Source organism: Colobus angolensis, unplaced genomic scaffold (assembly GCF_000951035.1).
Source record: "Colobus angolensis palliatus isolate OR3802 unplaced genomic scaffold, Cang.pa_1.0 Scaffold217, whole genome shotgun sequence".
Classification (NCBI taxonomy): domain Eukaryota; kingdom Metazoa; phylum Chordata; class Mammalia; order Primates; family Cercopithecidae; genus Colobus; species Colobus angolensis.
In genome coordinates this window covers 5,289,337-5,314,409 of record NW_012115344.1, presented here as the reverse complement: position 1 = coordinate 5,314,409, position 25,073 = coordinate 5,289,337, and the positions used below count along the sequence as shown (strand labels likewise).

At 33.4% G+C, this 25,073-nt stretch overlaps 1 protein-coding gene across 1 annotated transcript; it reads left to right on the top strand.

Annotated features, from left to right (window-relative positions):
• The first annotated feature begins 6 nt into the window (after positions 1 to 6).
• Positions 7 to 23,058, top strand: CXXC4 (CXXC finger protein 4). The gene is made up of 2 exons (XM_011943251.1): positions 7 to 612; positions 18,998 to 23,058. The coding sequence occupies exons 1-2, from the start codon at positions 61 to 63 to the stop codon at positions 19,040 to 19,042; spliced, it is 597 nt and encodes a 198-aa protein (XP_011798641.1). The 5' UTR covers positions 7 to 60; the 3' UTR covers positions 19,043 to 23,058.
• The last annotated feature ends 2,015 nt before the right edge of the window (positions 23,059 to 25,073 follow it).

Here is a 25,073-nt window from a genome sequence, read left to right as displayed (position 1 = left end):
GCGGGCGGTGGCGGTGGCGGTGGCGGTGGCGGCGGCGGCGGCGGCGGCAGCAGGACCAGCATGCACCACCGAAACGACTCCCAGAGGCTGGGGAAAGCTGGCTGCCCGCCAGAGCCGTCGTTGCAAATGGCAAATACTAATTTCCTCTCCACCTTATCCCCTGAACACTGCAGACCTTTGGCGGGGGAATGCATGAACAAGCTCAAATGCGGCGCTGCTGAAGCAGAGATAATGAATCTCCCCGAGCGCGTGGGGACTTTTTCCGCTATCCCGGCTTTAGGGGGCATCTCATTACCTCCAGGGGTCATCGTCATGACAGCCCTTCACTCCCCCGCAGCAGCCTCAGCAGCCGTCACAGACAGTGCGTTTCAAATTGCCAATCTGGCAGACTGCCCGCAGAATCATTCCTCCTCCTCCTCGTCCTCCTCAGGGGGAGCTGGCGGAGCCAACCCAGCCAAGAAGAAGAGGAAAAGGTGTGGGGTCTGCGTGCCCTGCAAGAGGCTCATCAACTGTGGCGTTTGCAGCAGTTGCAGGAATCGCAAAACGGGACACCAGATCTGCAAATTTAGAAAATGTGAAGAGCTAAAGAAAAAACCTGGCACTTCACTAGAGGTCAGAGGAGATGATTTCTTGTTTCCCAGTCTCCCCCCTTCCCTCCTCACTCCCTCTCCCCTTCAGGGATTCTTGTCTGGCTTCAAGATGCAGTACCCCTTCTCAGAAGCTTCATTCAGGTGGTAAGAGTTGTAGATGGTTTGCGAAAGGCTTGGCCTCTCCACCACCCGCCCCAGCTGCACTTCACGTGACACCGCCCTTCTGCTAGAGTGCCCTCCTTTTTATCCCTGGGGGAAAAATAATGTAATTGGTTTGAAGAATCAGAAGTTTCACATTCAGTATGCTCAATGTTTTCCCTTGGTAGTTTAAAATGCCTCCTCCTCCTTATTAAAAAGGGTGGGGCATCTTTGACCAAAGGACTGGACACATCACATCCTATGCAAGGTTACAGGCTAGGTTAGTGGCCCAGTTATAAAAGTGAGGACACAGTTTGTGGCACACAAGCCTGTTCTCACTGAAAAAACAATAACAAACCACACAACGGTATTCATTGAAGCTGAACACCTGATTCAGAAGGGGATTTCCTACCCCCTTCTAGAATCGTTTTTCTGCTCATCAAGGCAAAATGTTGTTTCCTATTTCATCTTCTGCATATCTGATACTTTTGGAGGAAGTTGAAACTGTGTAGAAAGCGGACTTCCACCTGCAAATTTTAAGGAGATGTGACATAGAATAAAGGGATACAATTAGTTAATTTCAGGGCAGATGAGAGTGATTTGGTTTAAAAAATTATTTTATATAGTTTCAGAATGAATAATTTCTAAAACTCAGTTACAAAAAAAGTATTTCCCTTGGGCTCTGCATTGGACAAAGTAACCATTTTGTGGTTACAAAGTTGGTCTATACACCAAGCACGGTTTTGGTTGATACCTTATATGGTCAGTAATAGTTTCTTTTACCTATAGGTCTTTAAAACAGATATTGTACAGTTGCTCACTAAAGTAATTGTTAAATTAGGCTATGAATTATGCTGAATACAGAAATTGATATGTTGGACACAAATTTTGTATTGTGTCCTGATCAAAACAAAAAAGGGGAAAAATGAAAAATCACAGGTAAATGACTTTGATGGTATATTAAGCAAAGAAATGTGGACAAGTAGTTATAGTCTCTTGATAAAATTTACAGGGTAGATAATTAGATGTTCATATATACATGAGACTGTAGGTGGTGGATTTAGCATTGTGTGCTTTAACATTTTAACATTCTGTGGGGTGAATTGCAGGATGAGAGTGGCTCTCACAAGTTATCTTAGGGGTATCTGTAAATTATTTTAAAAATTGTGAGTACTGCTTAAAGTAGTTTTCTTTATGAACTGGGAAGCAGTCTTTAAAATAATAAAGAGAAGGGTTAAAGATCTTTGGTACAGGTTTGAACACAAAGAAGATACAGGTTTTTTTTAAACCTTTAATTGTGTAAATCAAATTAGATAGCACTCTAGGATTCTAAAAATATCAGAATTATGTTGATGCTCACTATTGGATATGATCAGTTTCATCAAAATATTGCATTTGCATTTATTTTTCTTTATAAGATGCATCAGCTCTTTTTGAAAAGTTTAACTTTACTCCTGGATGGTTTATTGTATTTTCTTTGGCAACTTTCTTTGTGCAAAGAGAATAGCAACTATAATTCAAGTCCATGTATTTTCTTAGGTGGCAAAAAATAGCTTTTGAATCTTCTTTTCTGGATTAATTTATTGTAGCTTCTAAGGACTATGGGAAATTAAAATTAAGTTCATACTGAAATTCTCTATTCCCAAATGATAAGGACAACATGGCTTTTATTTTTCCTCCTGAAATGTAGTATCTAGAATTATAAGTTTGGTTGTGCTGTTAGGCCTCATCTTTAGCTAGACTCATGGCACTACTTGCATCCCAATTTAGGGTATGTAGTAACTGAGTAATTCTGATTTATTTAGTAAATAATTACCCTGGAGGAGTTTGATATGAGTACCAGTAGGTTTTCTGCACAAATTTCTGTGCTGGTGTAATTTTTTTTATGTGATGGTTTTCCTACAAGCTTGATGTGATATTTCAATTCTTCAGGCATTTTGATGACAAAATCACACAAAATTACATTTTCTTCTTTTTAAAAATTATCATGCACACAAATTCTGTTAATCTTCACAAGGTGGGGTATGGGTAGAAGTGGAAGGTGGTTTTTTCCTTTGAACTCTCAAGGTGATCTTCTAACTTCAGACCCCTTCTATCAGAGCCTGGGTCGTGTTTCAAGGCTAAGATTATTAGCGAAATACTATTTGGTGAATAGAAATAAAAAGTTTAAAAAATTATATAAGATTCTATCCAGATCATTAAAAAAGACAATGCCATCATGACTGCCTTAAACTGCAAATACAGTCATGGTTGTAGGAAACCAGCTGAGCACGTGTCAGAGTGACAGGGCTTACATGACTGAACCAAAGCTAGAAGAGGAATTGCAGGGAGGTGAAAAGTTCCCCTGCTGACCTGGTTTCTCTCTTAAATTTGGTTCATCCTCATCTGAGAAAATGTTTTAGAGATTGGATGGGTTCCTGGCTGAGGGCAGTGATCTGGGTACTCATTGTGGATATTACTTGTGGGTGCCAGATGCAAACTCCATAGCTAATATTTGTTGGCTTTGAATTATGGATGCCAATTAACATCTGGATCATAATAATAACATATATTCTTATTTGTCACTTCAAGCCTCATGTGCCACTCTTCCCTTTGACTTGTTCTCATCCCAAAGACTGGAGATAGTAATTTTTTTTTTCAGGGTGAGAAAACTGAAATTAAGACAGACTCGCATGGATATGTTGGGACTCTCATCCAGATTTTTTTTCAAAGCCTCCTCTCTAGTGTTCCTTTTAAAACTGCCTTCTATTTTTCTCCTTAGTCTCACCTTAAGAGCATCTTATGATGCCCTAGTAATGTGTCTATAAAATCACCCCCTTGATCATATTTGATATGATAATGCACACAAAACATTTAGTTTTTCTGTTATACTGTGCACTGTGTATTTGCATAACCACTGTTCATTAAGTCAATTACTCTGTTAAAAAATAGCCACTAATTGTTCAAAGCAGTCCTTACAAATGCTATCTGCCCCTTGTGTGACAAAAACTGTTTTAAAACTTTGTGTCCTAAATGAAAAATATTAAGTTCCTAGATGTTTTAATAAACGTGATCATATAGGAGATCCTTATAAGTTACATGATAACACTTTGTCTCTTGCAAAGATAATCCTTCAGTTTTTTATATTTGCAACAGTTGTATTTCTGATACTTCTAACTTTTCCCAATCTGATATGGCTCAAGAGATAAAATTGTCCCATGGGCAACCCCAGCCTCTTAGTCTCTGAACATTGTTCAGGTGACATGATTGATCTCTGTGGGACAGCATTAGAGACCACACAGATCTGGTTTCTCTCCCATTAGTTGATTTATGGAATTACATTAGTAAGCAGTGCCTCAGGAGGTTTCCCTGCCCCCACTCTTGGCTCTCTTTGCAGTAAGTTTCACACTGCCACCGCTGAGGCTTTCCCTGAGCTGGTGAAGAAACTAGAGAGGGCAGGTTATAGTGAAGACATTGAGAAACTGGAAAGTCAGGAAGAGGATGGTTCCATTCTTTTTTTCTTTACTTTCTTTTATCTCTTAAAAATCTATCTGCCGAATGTACAGGCCAATAGTAATTTTTCCACAAGTTAGGTTGAGCTTCTAAGGGGGTTGGTGGAAAAAAATGCAAATACTGTCTCAAACTTGATAACTTACTTCAGAAGAGTGTAATAGGGGAGGAGGGACATATTGTATATGCTGTTAAGTTCTAAGAGCCCCAACCATAAATGGCAATTGTAAAACTCTGGACAAAGCACTATCTGTAATGGGTGCAGGAAGGTGGCACCTGCCTCCTGAGGAAATTAACTTGTAGACCAGATGTAAAAAAGGTGTGTCACTCAAACTAAGAGCTTTTAGTTAATAAAATAAGTCAATAATTGAACATATACATTTCTGAGGTTTGTTGACTTAAAAAAAATCTATGGATAAAATGCAAATGTTTCGTGTCTTAAATGGAAACATCCACCAATTTTTCTTTTATGTCATAATTTTTTAAAAAATGAGTCCTCAATTTTTCATCTCAAGAATAAGAAAATTACCAGTAGAAAAATATTTTTATTTTAGCCAAAAAATGCAAATATATAATTAAATATCAAAGGGAAAGAGGAAATTTTTCAATAAAATTCAAACAAAATGATAGTATATTAATATTAGAATGTACCATATAAATAATATAGGAAAAAGCACCTCAATTTTGTAAATAATAAAGAAAAAGCTTGGAAAATTTTGTCTTTGAGTAAAGCTACAAATGAATTTGTGGCCAAGGCATCAAACTGCAATACAAGTTCAATGAGATTATTTTTCCATCACTGGATTTAATACAAGGGAGTTAAAGTTGTATTTTATATACTTCAAAATATCATGTTGTACACACAGTAAATACGTGTAATTTTAACGGTCGGTTTAAAAACTTACAAAGCGTACATTTTTAATACTTCCTTATTGAAAACAGTACCCTCACCCATCCAACCATCATGTAAATTCTAAGCCATGTTTTAGATGGCAATTAGGAATGGTAAAATAAAGCAATTAAAATTAATTTGTAAATTATGCTATAAGAATGTTTGAAATTCAACCATCATCAAACAAAATATAAGTAAGCAAACACAAGGCATATAAGAGCAAATTTTAAAAAAAAATAAACTTTAGGTTTCCATTTAGTCTGAGAAAAATATTTGGGTATTTTAAGAATGAAAAGTGTTTCTAATGATGAAAGAAATACAAGTTGTCTGGCTTTTCAAGTTCTTAAATAATGGATTGCTGAAGTATTTCTCTATATTTTGTTTAATCTCAGTCATCTACTTTTCTGAATTAATAGTTAAGTTTTGCATAGTCAGACTTACAGATTGATAAGCACAGAACAATTTAATAAAATAGCCTGTAAGATTGAAAATTGAAAGGCATGCAAAAAGAACAAGCATTTTATCCATGTTTGCTCCAGTTGGAACATTGTTTAACAGGTTCCAGACTGAAGATCCATGGTGGGGTGGAAACATTGTTGAAATATTCTGGATACATAGTATCTTTCTGGATACAAAGTTAAACGTTATACTATTTGAGTATTTCTCAGGCATAGGTTGAAAGTGTGCTTTTAAGAAAGTTGTCTAAAGTTGTTGGTGCTCTTAGAATTTACTGCTCAACCTCAATTGGTCAGATTGTCTGAATATGCAGGAAACATTTCACTTTAATTTGCTCTGAAAAAGCTTGAACTAATGTCCTACTATTCAATATGAGTGGATATGTTTTAATTTCTCAAATTTATTTTTACTCGCGTTATGCAAAATACCAAAAATAAACGCTTGCATTTGTCATATAGAAATATCTAGTTAAAGTCTTGAGTTAAATTCAAGATTTATTTGAAGGCCCATGTAAATATACAAATTGGAGAAAGGACTAATTCTTTTATAGTGTCTCTCGTATTCCCAGATTAGTTTGTAAAAAAGCAAAAATGAACTGAAAATAAAATCTAAATTTTATTAGTAATGTGACTTTTAGTCACTGATTAACATGTCAGATGATCTAGGTGGGGAAGCAGGGTGCTCTAGGAAGCATAATCTTTTATAAAAAATTGTTTTCAAGAAAGTATATAATTTTTGTAATCCATGTAAATTTTGAGAATTTTGTGCATGTGTAATTTTGTTCCTTCATTTGTGCTTCAGTGTTTCTGCCCATTTTTAACATACTTTTAAATCTAGCATTTTGCTATTATTCTTAGGATTTTCAAAATATTGGGGGAGGGGCATAGAGTGATTTTATCCTTGAGTCATATCTTGTTCCATCACATGCAAACACCTGTCCTGAAATTGAATTATTCTTCAGGGTAATCGAAAAGCCTCCCTCCATTCAGCATCATATGTTTTCTGTTGTTTATTGAGTTATGCTGTACCATACTTCAGATGCGACAGCCATTTAATAATGTTGAAGACTTAGCTCTGCAGGCGCTAAAAGGATCCCAGCAGGCTTGTTAACTTCTACTCTAAAACATTATGAGAAATATTTTTTCCTCTGTGAAACTTATGGGCTTTCTCTTAATTTATTTTAAGAACATGAGAATCCATAGCTAGGTATGAAATCAAGCCTGCTGAATTTTTTGGTTTCCTCTTTCTTAATCTTTAACCCATTTATTCCCCACTACATTTTTTACTAAAGAGACTGTGGCAAAGCAAGCAATTACTTTTTCAAAGACCTCACATTCAAGATGTATTTCTTTGGTTTATAAAAAATGACATAAATTATATTCAGGAAATATATGACTAAGCTCCTAGATTTTAATTTCTTTTTATTTAAAATTATATGTGCTCCATGTGACCAGATAGATAAGAAATTGTAAAAAGAGCCACTAGTATCAAGTAACTTAACAGTTGAACAATGTTAGGTACATCAGCATAACTTCTCTGAACTTTATTTCCTCATCAACAAGATGAAAGTGATATCAACCTACCATATAACGTTTTAATATGATATGTAGTTTAATGTTGTTGGCAAACTAAAAGATGCTGTATGATTTCTCAGTCCAATTTTAAAACCATCAATACAAATGGAGAATAAGGCAACCGTATTTATAGATAACAAACCAACAGGTTACTTATAGTTTTCAGACATTACAGTCCAGATGTCCATTAGTGGTGTGTGGTTTTTGAATATTTGTTTTAATCACGCAGTTGGCAAAGATATGGCTTGAGTTTACTTGGAAAGAGATGAATCTAATTGAACATGTTTTCCTTGTTCCTGTACTTGCATTGTCAAATGTCTTAGGAAACTGAGCATATTATCCAGCGAAGTCAGTCAGTGTGGTGAGCCAATTTCAATTATTTAGTGCTCTTTCTCCTTCCTTACCACAGACATATCACCACTATTAATTTTTATATATTTCAATAGATGTATGTGTATGTTTCACATTACTAACCTAATACTTTTATTTGACTATTTTATTTCCAAGACACAGAGATATTCTAAATGTGAATCTGTGAAATCAAGAGAATTTTTGTAAGAAAGAAATGGATTCCAGTTGGAAAACATGTGTAACAAATATTGGAAAGTGAACATATTTAACAAATTTGGAAAATTGGAAAATACATACATATGAGTATACATAGGAAATAAAACAGGTAGATAATCATTTTACATAAAAAGTGAAGTAGCTATGTGAAGTTTTTCTGTTTGTTTTTTGGTAAAAACAGAATATTTTTTAAAATGAGGACAGTTATTAAGCATTAATAGGAATAGCTGGTGTTTTTCTGGGGAAAAATAGTGATAAGCCCTAAAAGATTTGTAATGCTGACCAAGAAAGATGATAAACAAAGGAGAAAGGAATATTTAAGTCAGAATCCAATGCAGTGTATAGAAAGAACTTTGACAAGATGGAATTATGGATTTATGCTTAGCTTCAGCTGTTATAAAAGTTTTTTTAGATGATGGAAAATATTTTTTTAAAAGATATATTTTTTTAATGACGACTCAATACTTTTGGTGTGAGAGTCAGCTGAGGCTTGAGTGGAGTGGCAGATGAGTTAGAGATAAGGAAAAACAGATTGTGTTATAGCTGATGTTATTATTTTTACTTATGCATTTGAAACATTTGGTAGAATAATTCCAAAGTGTAACTAAAAGAGAATACTTCCAAGATGGGTGGAAAATGGTATCCCATTTGTGTCTCTTCTGCATTAAAATTCATATTTTAGAAAACATTCTTGAGAAAGTAAAGTGTCAGACTATGGGAAAGACGCTGCTGAAAGTGCTGTTTCTTGCCCAAAGACTAAAAGACAAAAGACAAAAAACCCCACCAAACCACAACTGGATTATTGGTAATACTATAATGATAGGGATCAAGAAGGATGAGAAGAGAAAGGGATATATGTTTGTAGATTAGGAAAAATTATGGACATTTCTATTTCAGCAAATCTGGCAAATGCCAGAGAAGATATATTTTCTCCAAAATTTAGAGAATGAGACAAGATTAAATACATTTTTAAGTGAATAGAAGACCATATGAATTTAATCGTTTGGAAATGGCAAGAACTAGTGTGGGTGAATCGGGGTAGAAAAATAACTATGCTTGGGAATAACTTCTCTATTGGCAATGCCTTTTTAAAAAAAACTAGACTAAATTAGGGAAGTGATTATCTTAATGGAGTGAAGATAAGAAAAAAAGGATAAAATTAACAGTCATATGTAGGTGTATAAGAAGTGAAAAGTTGTGGAGTCTTCCATTAAACATGAAATATTTTGTGTGCTCTACCTTTAGTCCATGAAAAACAAGAGAGAGAATATTGGCTTGTTTCCATCGTAAGAAAAATACATTAGCTCTTCTTTGTAATGCTGCTATATGTAGAATTAAATTCATTATGAAGTGGAGTGGTTTTAGATTTTCCTCATGTGATTCTTTTCACATGAATTCATTTTTCTATAGTGTGGAGGTGTGTTTATCAAACTGCAGGTGACAGTATGTTGGTGGTCCATGAAACCAATGTTTTAACTTACCATCATGATTTTTTAGAAAGTAGATTAGAATAGAATGGAGTAGAAAATGTATGAGCTTATCACACGTAGTAATAGCAAGTACTGTTCAACTTCTGTTTCAGTTATGTACACTTAAAGAAATGTGTGTGTATCTATGTGCTGAGTTGCTATGTAAAATGTATTCATAACTTTTGGTTGCAGTCAAGTTTGAAAAACACTAATCTAGCAACAGCAGCGTCACTATTGAACAAGTCTGTAGAAGGAAAGAAATTATATTTGAACAATGCTAGCAAGATAAAGAGTAAAATTGTAATGTTTCTACAAATAGTGTACTTTTACTTATTCCAGGCAGGTCTGTACCTATGCTGTCTATTCATGAATATATGGTATTAATTAGCACATAATAAACCCTTGATAAATTCAATTCAATTTAACAAATGTTTAGGTGGAACTGTTATCTTGCAAGACTTAAGTTCCATGTATACATACATATGTGTATACCAGTATATATGTACATGCATATATACACACACACAAACACATCCTGGCTTAAAGAACCCTAAATGTTCTTTATTCCTGCTCTGCTTACAATACCCACCTAATTATCTAGCTGTGGGTCTTAGTCCCTAGTCCATATATATATATATAACTATATATATGTGTGTGTATATATATGTATGGAACTATATATATGTATATATTTTTTTTTCCTTGAGACAGGGTCTTGGTCTGTTGCCCAGTCTGGAGTGCAGTGGCATGATCTCAGCTCACTGCAACTTCTACTTCCGGATTCTAGCTATTCTCATGCCTCAGCCTCCTGAGCAGCTGGGATTACAGGCGTGCACCATGATGCCTGGCTGATTTTTGTATTTTTTTAGTAGAGATGGGGTTTCACCATGTTGGTCAGGCTGGTCTTGAACTCCTGATCTCATGTAATCCACCCACCCCAGCCTTCCACAGTGCTGAAATTATAGGCATGAGCCACCACACCCGGCCTCCCTATTTATATTTTAAATTTTCAGTCCAAGAAATGGACAAATGGCCACATTTAAACTAACATTGAAATTTTAGAAAATTCTGTAAGCAATCTCACACCTATTTAAAAGCCTTAGAATTCCTTGACTCATCCTTGGTTTAGTTCTCCACATCTAGATAAGTAACACAGACTAATATGATCTCTGCCTTGCTACCGCGTGTGATTCTGTAGTATATTTTCTGTTTTATTTCAAGGCATATTTTACAGAGTGCTGGAAAACTTTGTTTTACCTGAATAACAGAAAAGATTATATTGGAAGAGAGAAAGAAGGGAAGGAAGGAAGGAAGGAAGGGAGGGAGGAAGGGAGGGAGGGAGGGAGGAAGGAAGGAAGGAAGGAAGGAAGGAAGGAAGGAAGGAAGGAAGGAAGGAAGGAGGGAAGGAAGGAAGGAAAGAAGGGCGGGAGGGAGGGAGGGAAGATAAAAGCAAGGAAGGGAGGGACGGATGAAGGGAAGATAAAAGCAAAGAAGAGAGAAAGGAAATACAGGAAGGTTACAGGATTGCTGCTATTTAAGGGAAATCAGAAAGGGGCATATTGGCAAAAAGAAATGGCATACTTAAGGTCATCTTGAGTCTGGTTTAAATAAGAAATGAGAAGCAATAGTTAATGTCTCAGAATTTATGGAAAGGTGTCATGGGTCTGGGTTTAGTTCCACTAGAACCAGTAATCATTGCTTTTTTGTTTTGTTTGTTTGTTTTCGTTTTTGTTTTTTCATTTATCATGATGGAAAATCTAATTTCAGGAAAACTAAGTATGTTTTCAGTTTTTTTTTTTAAAAAATTTTTTTAAGTAATTTTCAAGTCTGCAATCTGCAATTAGAAACATAGAAAGGCCAAAATGGGAAAATGAGCGCTCGAAACTAATGACAGTGTTTAGGGAGCTCGGGGCTATCCAAATCCTATAATGAACTGATAGTACAAAATATCAGTGTACTTTGAATTTCTAAGAAAATACAGAATCGTGTATATAAAAAAGGCTACCGAACAATGATGATGTGAAGGATATCAATCACTACATCTTATAAATCCTATGGTGAAAAATTAAACGTATTAATTTCCTTTGTTAGTTATTTGACTATCTGAATGTGGCTATGTTCTACATAGATTTATATACTCTGGATGGAGCACATGATACTTATAGAGAAAGAGGTAGTTCATGAAAACTTCCTGAGGAGAAATTAGAATCTAATCTGTGTGTTTCAGCACAAGAGCAAATGCCTACCGTGATGTTATGGTAGTGGAAAATGCTTAATAGTATTTATCTTCTTGATGAAATAGATGAACCAAAGTATATTTCTAAACAGTTAAGAAACATGTAAAGACTTGATAAAAATTAAATTATTATTGACTGTATATTTTTCAATTTTATTATTTTAAAAGATAATTAAGAGAAAAGACCGAAAGTCAAAGTCCGAGTGATTGTGAATTTGAGCATTCCATATGATGGCAATTGAAAGAATAAAGGGAAGGAGGGAGGGGGGGAGGGATGGAGGGAAAAAGAAAGGGAAGGAGGGAGGAAGGGAGGGAAGGAAGGAAAGAAGGAGAAAAAGGAGGGAGGGAGGGACAACAAAAGCTACATGTTATTCTTAGAACTATAGTTTTAATCAAAGTAAATTATTTTGGTGATAGCATCTAGTTGACAGAAATATTTAGAATTAATGTTTTCTAAATTCCCTTCAGTAGTTCATAAACATAAAACATGCTGTGAATTTTAGGCGGAGTCTGTCCCAGTGGTTGTATGGTTCATAATAGGTTCTGAGCCACATGAAGTTCAGTGACTACATCCAAAATGCTACTTGACTTAGCCTAACAGGAAATTTTCTATTAAACTTATTTTCACTTTTATGTAATTAAGAAATAAATATTTCTCAGATCTCAGAACTGTAATAATAAAAGAGATACACCATATTGATTTGCTTATGGAGGTTAAGTGTAACTACTTTATTTTCATATAAATTAGAGGGTGTCCAAATCATAGCTTTGATAGTCAGGTTAAACATCACCTCTTAAGATAAAGTGACTTCTCATTTTCTAGTATTTTATATGAATATTTACACTGCTTTAAAATTAACCAGATCTTCAAAATTGTCCAACCACTTGGTCTGGAAAAGACTGCTCATTGTTTTTCAATGGCTAATTCACAATGAACTCACCTAATGCTATATTGCTGCATTCAACAGGAATTACTTGAGAAGAAGTTGAATTGTTTAACTTTTATACACACATATATATCCATATATATACACACATTTATTTAGAGTCTATAACCACAAGTATTTATACATATGTATACATGCAAATGAAATATGAACATACGAATATATATAAATATTTTCAATCATTCTTGAAGGTATAGTATTGATTTTATTAACCTAATTTTTACTTTATAAATCTTAATTTTACTTCTAATTTTCTTTCACATTCTCTCTTACACATAAGGTTAAATATATAAAATTGTTTTGATAAATACCTTTTAAATTTGTGAATTATTGAAAGATTTTCCTCTTTCTGTTTACCATGGTACCACCGTGCTATGTTTTATTTTTATATGGGTAGGAACATTTTAACTACTAAAGTACCCATTTATAATACACTAAATTTACTTATTTGTTAGAATGATGTGGTTTGAAGTATTTTTACCAAATTTAACTGAAATAGAATTATACACACATAGCATTATCAAGAGACTTGCTTAACTAAAGTAGTTACATTAGATCTATGGCCAAAAGTGGGTATATTTTTTGGTCACTTCTGGACCAGTGTGAATCGTGTTGTTAATCTGTCTATCATTTTACCTCCCACCAACCCACTCCCACCCTGTACACACATTCTCCTTTAGACATCTGTTTTCATGACAGGCTTTATCACCATATGGACTTGACTTAGTGCCTTTACAACATAATATATAAAGTCATCTTTCCATTTTCAGAAGTTAGCTAGGTTTACCTTCTAAAGTCACACTGTCACAGTCTAAAATCATGCTGTCACAGTGGTGATGGTGACTGTGGTGGTTGCAGTGTAGGAGTGCAAGGCAAAGAGAGCAACAGGAGTAACAGCCAAGGGAGAATCAATTATCACTGAAAAGGCCATCTCTAGTTCTCCATCATTAATTGGAGAAATCTTGGTCACAAATGGCAATTTGGAAACCAAAATATGGAATGTTTCCTATAATAATATTTAAAGCCTCCAAAAGTTATGTCATAAAAATTATCTAGTTATTTGGTACTTCCCTCTTTATAAATAGAGGTCTAATATTCCAGTTAGTGGATGATGTTGAAAGTTGTTTTTAGTTTATATTTGGATAATGACCAAAATAAGGTGTGATTATACCAAAGACATACAGTTATGTAAGAAATGAATCTGGATTATGAGAAAAATTAATCTGCTATACATTAAATACATAATATACATTTATTACAACACAGAAGAAAAAAGTGAGGTATAATTTAAAAAATGGAAACAGTATATACTTATATTACTCCAAATATTAAATTTAGATATTATTAATAAATTCTTATCTTGTTTATAATAGCAATAAATTATTGGACTGTGTGATTATCATTAATGGTTCTCTTATATTATTAGTCTATACTTTACCAGGGTTTTCTAATAACTCTATTATAGTTACTAGACTATGATTTCTAAAATTTATCATTTACAAATGGAATATAGAAACATCTTTCTGCTAAAAACTTGTTGGGGAGGTGTTCACATTTGCTTGGTATTATTTTATATCATAATTATTAATTATTCAAAGATTCATATTACTATGCATTAACTTGTGTCAATCTGGTTGTTCACATTCACAATACTGTATATGTAATACAATTTCCCATTTCTCCAAGTAGATTTTGAAATTTTGTCAGTAATATTATCAAGAATGTGTATAACAATGTTTTAGCATTCTTTGTGAATCAAATCAGAAAAAAAGGTAGGTTTTTTCACCATAAGGAAACTTCTTGCATTTGTTCATCCAGAAATTTCTAAAGTTTGAAAGTTTTATATGAAGCCACAAATGAAATCTATATAATTGAATAACTAAAGGCAAACAATGGGGTCCATTATTATGTTTTGTCATATTTATTTGCATACTTTCTACTGCAGAATTTCAGTGATTCATTAAGGTCTTTGCAGTCTAGTGTGAAACGATAGACTTGAATACAGTGAAGGTTTCCAGTAGCAAGGCCTCAGATGCCCAGGAGTCTAAGAAACTTATAGTGGGGACTCCTCATAGTGAAAACAGTATTTCAAAATGTTATACAATAGGTGGTATTGGCTAACTACAGCCTGAAATGACCCTAAGTTTGGTTGGGATAAAAGCATGCTTCACGATTATATGGGAATCATAAAATGATTTCATGACTTTTGTTTCTTTAATAAGAAATGGGAAAACAGGAAATTATTTTTGATTAGTATAGAAATAATGGTATCCCCAAATAGTGACCTCCAGTTGGAAACTCTAGTTCTAGACATTTCTAGGGTCATAATCATGATCTCAATTTAAAATTGTATGTATTTAAGGTGAATTTCAGCATCAAAAGTTATCATTAATTTCCTTTTTGAAACCTGAGGTCTAATATTGTTAAAAGTTTTAAGTGCGATTTTTTAAATATTGCTACATTTTACACACTGTACCTAGATATGAATGGCCAATCCACATATCCTCATATGTACAGAGTTAGAGATACCCAATTTTCAGCTTTTAGGAGCTGATGTTTTATTAGACTTGACATATTTATAACAAGAATACGTAGATGCATTCTTCACCTGAAGATGCCACTTTCCATGTGACTGCTTCGCAGGTATGAAAAGAGAATCATGCTAAAATCCTTAAGGTGAAAGCCTTTCGTATTCTTTATTATTTTAGGTTGTTTATTTCTTCACTGCTGATTTAATGAAAATCAAACTGAAATATATATCTGCCAGGAATATTATTAATTTTTTAATTTATTTTTAAAAGTAAATATAAAATGTACTCGGACTTGGATTTTATCATTCTTTTATTCAAGGAAATTCCCTTATTTTTCATGTAATTTAGGGAGAAACAGAAGACTCCTTTAGACTTGAGGGTAATGTTGTACCTGGCTTGTGTAGGGATGAATTCTGTGGAACACTGTGCTTTACAGCAGTACCAGAAAGAGAGCTGGGACTGCAGGTTTCTCCACAGGCCTCCTGGGAGCAAGATGGCTGTTTGTCAGTGTTTGCACCTGCATGAACAGTGAAGGCTGCCTTAAACAATGCTGATCAACTCAATTCTATTCTTTACCTCCCCACCCCCTTCTCTTCAGGGGAATCTGGCTTTTCTGTCACTCAGGATAAAGATCCCCTGCAAGCAACACTGAGATCAAGAAAGTCACTGTAATCTCATCAAGAGTGTGAATCCCTAGCTGGGACTTTGAATTTATATAATCCAAAGGTAGCTAGCTGGTCAGGGTATTTAATCTCCCACATTGGTGTGCTGAGCCCCCGCACCATTTAAAAAGAAGTCTTCTTACAAGGATAACCTCATTAGTTGACAGAATGAAAAAATATGTGTCCCCAAATTAGTATAAACTTAGTTAGACACCTATAGTTTTAACTCCACATTTTATCTATGAAAACATTGTTGCTTCACCCAGCTTGGCTGAAACAAACTCATGCTTCACCCAGCTTGGGTGAAACAAACTCAATCAGTCCTAAAGTACATTTCCATTGTTCCTGATGAAAATTGGGCAGGAGATTAAATATACATCTGTTTTGGGTAGGCTACAGGACCCTAAAGAGTTTTGACACTTTTAAAATCCTGAAATACAACTGTTAGTTACAGAAACCTTACTACAAATTTCTGGTGTGTCCCTTGATTATTTTCTAATTACTGCACCAGTAGTTTTCCTGATTTTTCTCGCATATTTTGTTTGGTGATTTCCCAACTAATCATTTTTAGGCTTCCTGACCTCAAGGATCTTAACATAAGGAGGAAATAATTTTTAAAAGAGGCTTCCCTGCTTACCTTCTCACTTCTCCTGCAATAAACTGTCCATATTCTTACATCTGGGGATGCATACTGGTCTCAATGTATGCATAGTAATATCACGATGCACAGTAATATCAAGTAAGTGTAGAAAACCTTTGCTCTGCTTTTCTCATGTTTGCATTGTTTAATCTTTACTGCTAACAGATATTGAGAAATGATTATCTTTTTTTCCCACAACAATGACCTTTGACCCTAAGTGGCATTTTATAAGCTTGCTTTTTCTAAATGTTACAAATAAAATTGAGTAACTGAAAGGGGCACAGGAGGAGCAAGAATTGGAAAAGAGATTTAAAAGTATATCTAAGGCATAAGGACTTCATCTCATTTAAAAAATGTACTCCATATATTTTTGCTGTTTATCTTCGTAAACATATATGTTTATCAAGATACAAGATTACATAAGTATATATTTATAATCTTGTTTCCAGTTGGCATCTGAGAGTAAGTTGGCATCTCTGTGTCATACATATACACATAAATGTGAATATATATGAATATATATGCACATGTTTATTTTTCATATGTGAATCTGTAACCATAGATCTATAATTGCATGAATATGCTTGGATCTAACTTATCTCGTTAGAAATGACTACATTTATATAAGTGTGCATACTTATATAAAATTTATTCTTAGTTGGCATCAGCCAGTGAGTTAGCATCTGGTATAAACTTTTAAGTTTTCATTTATTGCTTTTGTATGTGTATAAGGCATGAATATTAGAATGGGAATGTTCTATTTCTTATTACTTCACGTAGCTTCCTAATAATGATTAAATTAATGTAATCAAAGCATATAATTATTACCTTTATTCAAAAGTTAACTTTAGAGAGTAGTGAAGGGGTTTTTCTTACCAACTAAATCAAATGATAGAGATTCAGGTATGCATAGTGAGCTGGAAAGGAGAAAACCGATGAAACCGTCAGAAGTAAGGCATAACATGTTAATAAGATCAGTACAACTTCCATGAGAATAGTGAACTTTTTTGTTTGTGCTTTTAGGAAACGCTGCTCGGGTAGATTTTGTTCTGTATACGTATATGCACACTTGGAGTAGGAAGATAGTCATTTATCAATGATTTGTTCTTAATACAGTCATTTTGAAATTTATTGTGTTTGTTGTTAGGACAGTCTTTTTAACAATTATTTTAGTACAGATAGTGAAAAGCAGGTTTGCTTTCCAAAATATTTTATTGATTTCTAATTGACATCCTAATCAATACTTTTATTATTAGATGACATAATTACAATAGGACAATGTCAACCAAATAACACGTGTGAGAAAGTAAATAAAAGCTAACCTCAATTATTAGAGGGTTTTTAGCAGAATTTTGTATTTATTTTCTGAAATCCAAAAATCAAGTGCTATTAACAATGTTTTAAGATGCATTACAAGGAATGTGTGTATGTGTATGTGTTCATGTTTTTGTTTACCTAGTAAATATATTGGCACTTACATTCAACACATCAATTTATATACTTATTTATCCTTAGCAGCCATTTTACGATTTATACAGGCTTGTTGGGCTTGTCTAAGGAATAAAATCAACTTTCTTTTACAGGAGAATGTATTCTTAGCTTGTTGTTTCTTGCATATCTTCACTGTATATTCATGTGATTGTTTTATGTATACCATTAGAATACATTTTAAAGAAGGATATGGCATGAGGAATTATTGGATGTTAATGTACATAGAAAATTCAAGCTTAACTACCATTTACCTAACAAGAAAACCTCGTAGTAACTATAAGCTTTTTATTAGGAAGATTGTTTATACTTTGGTGTTAGCTTGATACTTCTTTGGAGAAACCATATATAGTATGTTTACAATTCAATAGGGTGGTTATTCTTCATTGAATATCGTTGATTAGTAATCAATTTGCTTTTTATATATATTAATTTGTTGCAAATAGAAACTCACTTTGAAACAGTGATATGTTTTATCAGTATAGTTCTCATTAGAATTTCATAATTAATAAGTATTGCAGGTAATATTGATATTTGTTATCATTCTGTCATTTAAGAAAATCTTCAGAATAAATTACTTAACTGAATTTTGAACATCAGCTTTGCATAATTGGATATGTATGTATATATTGTGATTTTTGTACATGAAACAGTGGCCTAAATTTCAGTTTCAGTTTTCGGTTGCAGTTTTGTTAGGGTAGTTAGAGGCACAGTAATTTAATCATAGTCATTTTAACTGCATAGAATGCTTATATGTCTCACTCATGTTTAAGACCATGTGCATAGCTGACTGTGTCTTTAGAAATGCAAAAATACAAAATAAATATCTATCACTAGAAATGACTAATGTAGAAAGCTAACTAGCAAAAGTGAATCCTTTCTTTTTTCATGATGTGATTGTGCCTTGTGTGTGCATGTTATTGTGACAGTAAGATGATCCACTCAAAATGATGTAGGCATTCTGCAAGGCAGATAAAGATTTTAAGTACCTGTGCTGACTGGTCTTCCTAATATTGCTTAAGAGGTTGAACTTTCCCTTTATTCTGCTTCCTATGTGTGTTTCAGGCTGCATTTCCTATATTTTTAAACCAATGTGTTTTAATCAGTATATTCAGCAAGTTAGCATTAAATTCAATATTCTAATTATTGTTATGTTATAAGATTGAGCATTTCTTCTTTTTATTAAATGTTGAAATATACAAGTCATTATGTTGTATATTGGTAACTAAAAATATTATTGAAGTGTAAAGGAGAAAAATCTAACTTTATATTGGCATAGAAAGAAAGCTTAACTTGTTTTCTTGCTTTTTTTTTATAGAGAACACCTGTTCCCAGCGCTGAAGCATTCCGATGGTTCTTTTAAAGCAGTAGTATATCTTATTTTCAAGGCATTTGGAAATGAAGGGCAAACTAATGTCTTGTTTTAAGAAACTGCTTAGTCCACCACTGAAGAAAATATCCAGAAATTATTTTCACTTTACATATAGGGGTTTCTTCAAAAAAAAAAAAAAAAAAGGAAAAGAAAAAAAGACATAAAAATAATGTGGGAGCTTGGAGAATTGGCCAGTCTATTTACTTTCAATACACTGATTCTTTCTTTGATGTAATTTAGCTATAGTAGTGAAGTTGTTGTCTATTTTGAAAGTGGCTGTAAAAAATAAGTTTGGGTAAACCCCTGCTGTAAAATCATGTATCTTTGCAAAGTGCATATCTATACTTCATTTTCAAATATATGTGTTTCAGTACTGTAAACTGTACAGATAGCAGCTTGTATTTTGTGTGTTTAGACACAAGGAGACAATCATGTCTGAGCATCTATGGAGATTAACAGTTTGTACACAACAGTATGGTTCTGCAAGTTAAATCTGGAGCAATAAATTTTAGCTTTAACTATTTTTTGCCAGTGGTTTAGAAGCAGCAACAGCACTGGCACCATTTTGCCATGCATCTTTCCATAGAGACTTGATGCCAAGTTTTACAAGACTAAAAGATGATGATGCATCCACCAGTTACCTTCAGTTTTATTGTTATAAGAGGGGAAGATGTTATGAAAGTTTCAATTAATCTTTTGAGCACTATATTAGAGTAGTGGTTATGCACTTGCATTGCTTACAAACGAGCTGTACAGAAGGGTATACCTCCCAAATACTTAGTGTAGTTGACTTGTCCTGGGTTGCACTGTAAGGCGGAGTACTCAGAGTAGTTGGAAAATGCAGAATCAGTTGTATAATTTTTTTTATAACAACAGTGGTTTTTTAGGCTAAAGACTAAAGTATCATATCTTAGGAGGGGGAAATTTGTAACTGACTTTTTTCCCCAGCCCAACATGGGCTGTATACGTTTTATTGTTTCTTAATTGTTTTCTTATTTTTTCTGTAGGAAAAAATTTTAATAAAAGCTACCCCAATGTTTTCATTTCATGTATGATATTAAATGAGTAGTTTTAACACTTGAATATGTTGAAGGCTTCTGCCTTGAGGCAGGACTTGCTATATTTTTAATTTACAAAGAATTAAACATATTCATAAAAGTGAGGCATTTTATCTCTTTTTATTTTCTTTTCTCATAGCCACCCAGTTGGACTAGTGGTCTTCCCCTAGTCCCTCAGTAAAATGCTCCATTGCTGCCATTTCCATTCTTGTCACTTGAGGCTTTCATCCTGAGAAGGCAGGGCTGCAGTCTGTGGAATTTCATAAATGCAAGACATACTCCTCCCCCTACAATCTACACACAAAGGATCTAATGCTTCATAGAACCTGTGCTACCTTTTCATGTAGGAGTTGGTTTTCTTATCACAGTCAGGGTTCCTAAGACCATCCCATCAGGACAAATATTTACATTTCATTTTATTTTTGTTTGTCTCAATTATAAAGACTATTTTCAGTTTCAGGAGTAGAACAGGGTTAAGCAAAAATATGTAGAGTATAAAAGTTGCCTACTGCAATTTTTTGTTCTTTGTCCACTAGCCAGTTGATTTAACCCACTACATCCATTAGCTTGCTGAAAAAATGTTAGCAAAGTAAATCACGAGAAGAAAGATAATTTGAGAAGAGAATGGGTATGGTACAATGAAAGAGGCTGTAAAGATTAGGTAAGACTAGTAAGTGAATATTTTTAAAAATTTAGTTGTAGATTTGAATGGGCTATGATAGGACAGAAAAGATTTTTTAAAAAAGAGAAAGAGTGTTTCATGGTGAAAGTACTAGGGGAGGGTGGACAAAGCATGCACACATGCCAATTTGAAAATCAAGTGTGACTTACCTCGCATAGAGTATGAATACATGGTCCACAGTTATGGTCAAAAAGCATTTTCAAGAAAAACTCATGATGTGTTACACCCATCCATGTTTAGAGATGAGAATGAACTGATTACAAGCTAAAATGTGCTATTTACTGTATTAATTTTGAGATAGCTTTCTACTTGATGTATATTTCTTTCAGGGTTTCTATCTAGTTAGAATTTCAGCTTCTGCTGTGGGACCAATGAGAGCTGTATGAGTTTTTTGTTTTGTTTTGTTTTTCCATTATTTTATATTATTTTTCTTTGTTTTTTGTTTACCAATTTGCTAATTAATTACAAGTAAGTGAAAACTTACTTTCACACTTGAATAAGCTTGCCTTGCTCTTTGGAAAATGATGATTGTTATTAATGAAGTGAAACAAACTTCTAGTCAGGCTATATTAGGCATACAATAACATAAAGATCTCATAGCAGTATACTGAGAGTCTAAAATACATTCTAGTATTGCATGTCTTGGTGTGCTTTTGTTTGTTTGCTTTTTAAAAGAACTAATGAATCTGTATATTGTAAACTGTGGTGTTTTACATGTCAATTCATTTTTTAATGAAAGAAAATTTGTTGATTACTTAAATGAGAAAGTTTAGCGTTTCATTCATTCTCTTATGTTTTTTATTCTTGATATTGTTCTTTTATACCACCCACTTTTTAATGTTTTTGGTTAAACTCCATTTATATAATGTAGGGTGCATATAAAGTTCTCATTGGTGATGTTGAAGAAAGAGATGACTCTTCTGGCCTTTCTCTAGTTTTCTTTTTCATATGTCCATGTACTGAGAACTTGTAAAGCTTATCATTATAAACCTAAGGCAGTGATTTGAAGGTTTACATTTTTCATGATTTTAAAATACCAATGAAATGTAACTTTTAAAAATTCCTCACTGTATGCTTTATATTCACTGTCAAGAAAATTCAGAATGTAGATTGTGTGGACAACTATACACAACTTAATAATTATATATCAGATAAACTGAATAAAAAACTTTGTAAGAGTGGTTTACGCACACAGGATCTTGTCCTCCCTAGGTGTGGATAGAGAGATGCCATAATCTGCCAGCATTGGGGAGAGCATGGTAAATACTTGAGGCATTGATACATAGTGCAGTGAGCCAATTTCCTTTTCAGTTGTCACTCAGCACCGTAACATCACGAAGAACATCATTAATGCAAACTTCTCACTAGGCCTTCAGACCAAAGTGGCTTTCCGATGGACTCTGCCTGTCTGTCTACAAGTGGAGTCAGATTCAAAGTAGAAATGTATCCATCCTTGGGAGAGAAAATAGGAAGTCTTCCCCGACTGTAGGAGTATGTAAAGATGTCTCCTGGTTGCTTAATTCCCAACACTCAATTTCCTTCTTCTAAACACATTTATAGGGAGTGAGGGATGGTGGGCTTATTATGAATTAATATTAAGCAATCACTAAAAGAAAGGAATGTTCTCTTCCTTTCAATCAGAAACCCTGATATGTAAGTTGTGCAATTAATGCTAAAGCATATAAAGTCTTTAAGCTGATAAGTATCTGTAATCAAATAATGAAAAAAGGAAAGCCATTAAATGAACACACTATTCAGGGTCAAATATGTTCAGCAAAAAGCCGTAGTGGGTCTTTGATCATGGTTAGATTCACAGTGATATCAAACAGTTGGTTCTCGTGTAACAGCTAAATGTTTCAGATTTTTTTTTATTAAATTTGGCATTTCACACTGAGATCTGTATTCCTGTTGAATAAAAGACAGCTACTATATTAGGAGGGATTCCATTTTCACAATTGCAAAACAGATATTTCAGGAACATGGGCCACAAAATGTACTCCTTTCACAGTGTTCTCCTCTTCTGAACTGTGCAGTTATCTATTAAATTTTCTAATAGATATTTGTGTAAGGTGTATGTATGCTTGTGCAATTATTTAAAAAGCGGTTTTGGAAAACAGTGTATTTATTAAAGAAAATTACTTATGGGGCATGTACAAAACTGTAAAAAAAAAAAAAAAGTAAAAAAAAAATCACATTCAATTTGCCCAGTAAAGTTGTTTTTGTGAAATTTCTGTGTTGTTGAATAAAGGACTTTAGTATTCAAAATATCTCTATTTTTCCATGATAAATTTTCATTTGTGGGATCTTAAGCAATGAGCATATAATCATAAAAATTTAATTTTGTTTATGATAAAAATGTTTATAATCCTACACTTGCCCTTATGTCAGTAGAATGAGTGCTTTGTATAAGTCTTTCATGAAATACTCCAGGGATTTTTCTTTTTGTTTCTCCTTATGTATTTTTTTCTCATATACTGAAAGAAAAGAAAAAAGAACATGGTTCCTTATCCTAGTTCCTAGAGAATATATTTTTGTTGAAAACTCAAAAGGTGTAAATAGAGGAAGAACTGAATGCACCCAAACATTTCTCCTTCTTTCTGCATCATAAGTGTGCCAGGAGAAAACATCTCAGGCGTAATTTTTTTTTTTTTTTTTTTTTTTTACCGTGAATGCAAAGTCTTGGTGATGCTACTTGAAAGCATTAATGTGCGTGAAGAAATATGAAACACTGGAATTCTGTCTTCAGCCACTCTCAGCAATACTCTGAGATGAAATTTTTATTGTGTTACTTTTTTTATTATGGAATATTGTGGTCCACACAGGTTAGTTGATAGTGAATGTGCTTAACACTTATTTCACTGCTTCTCAGTACAAGGTCCAGTTTTTTTGATGCCTTATAAACTACAAAAATATGTAGAACATGGTTTTATATCTTGGAAATATTTAATATGGTTTCAAACACAGAACTTCATACAATTGAAAGAGTTCATATCTATAGAATATAACACTATTAGAACATTTTTACACATTTATTAAACATTAGCATGTGTTCTGTTAATGTAATGTCAAAATATAAAATATCAGGGCTAAGGCAACAGAATTGGAATATACATGGTGAGAAAAGATAGATACTTTTTATTATGTGGGTTCCTGAATATTCAGTAATTTTCAGGTAAGTCACTATGCTTCTGTATCATATTTTGGTATAAGCAACAACATTATGACAAATAGATTTAAATGGATTTTCAAAGTAATACTTATTTTTTAATTTAAATCATCAAAGATACAAATATTTGGATGTTCCTATGTAATGATAAAAGAATAATATTTCAAGAGAGTTTGAATTAACCAAAAAGGCAAGTGGGGCAAGGAATATCTGTAACTTATTTATATATTGAGTCTGATAATAATTTCATATGAACTTTGCACAAACATGTATTCTTTTCAAATGTGTTTACTGGTGAAAGTTGTTTTTGTTTCTGTATTTTCTGCAGAAACTGCTTTCCATTTTTTCCCACTCTTGTCTTTTCTTCTTTCTTTTTCATTTTTAACTTTGAAGTTCCAGGGTATGTGTGCAGGTTTGTTACATAGATAAACTTGTGTCATGGGGGTTTGTTGTATAGATTATTTCATCAACCAGGTATTAAGCCTAGTACGCATTAGTTATTTTTCCTGATCCTCTCTCTCCTCCCACTCTCCACCCTCTGAAAGGTCCCAGTGTGTGTTGTTCCCCTCTATGTGTCCCTGTAGTCTCATCATTTAGCTCCCACTCATAAATGAAAACATGTGATACTTAGTTTTCTGTTCCTGTGTGTGTTAAGGATACTATGTCTTTTTTAATGGAGAAGAAAATATTATTTGAAGTAAACACAGTGAGCACAAATTTAAGGTTATATTTGCATATGCTACATAAGTAGCATAGTTAAAAAATTTTTGCTTATTTCAAAATGTTGTTTTTAATCTTTTATTCTAATATCTTAGCTTGTGATCTATCTTTGTGCCTTTTAAAATTCAGAGTTTTGGGGCCAGTTTATAAGTCAATGTTTCTTAATTTCAATGTGTTTATATAAAATGAAGTATCAACCAAATTATCTTTTTAGGTAGGTCTGTGCTTTGTTTACAATATGTTACTTATGACAAAAAATCATTCTGGTTAACAGGTGTTATACTTTCACAAATTGGAAGCAATGTATGTATCTCTTTCCAAGAACACTACTTTAAAAATTATTCTTATGCCTAACATAAGTATAAAGTATTTTTAATACTGAAATGAGTTGCATGA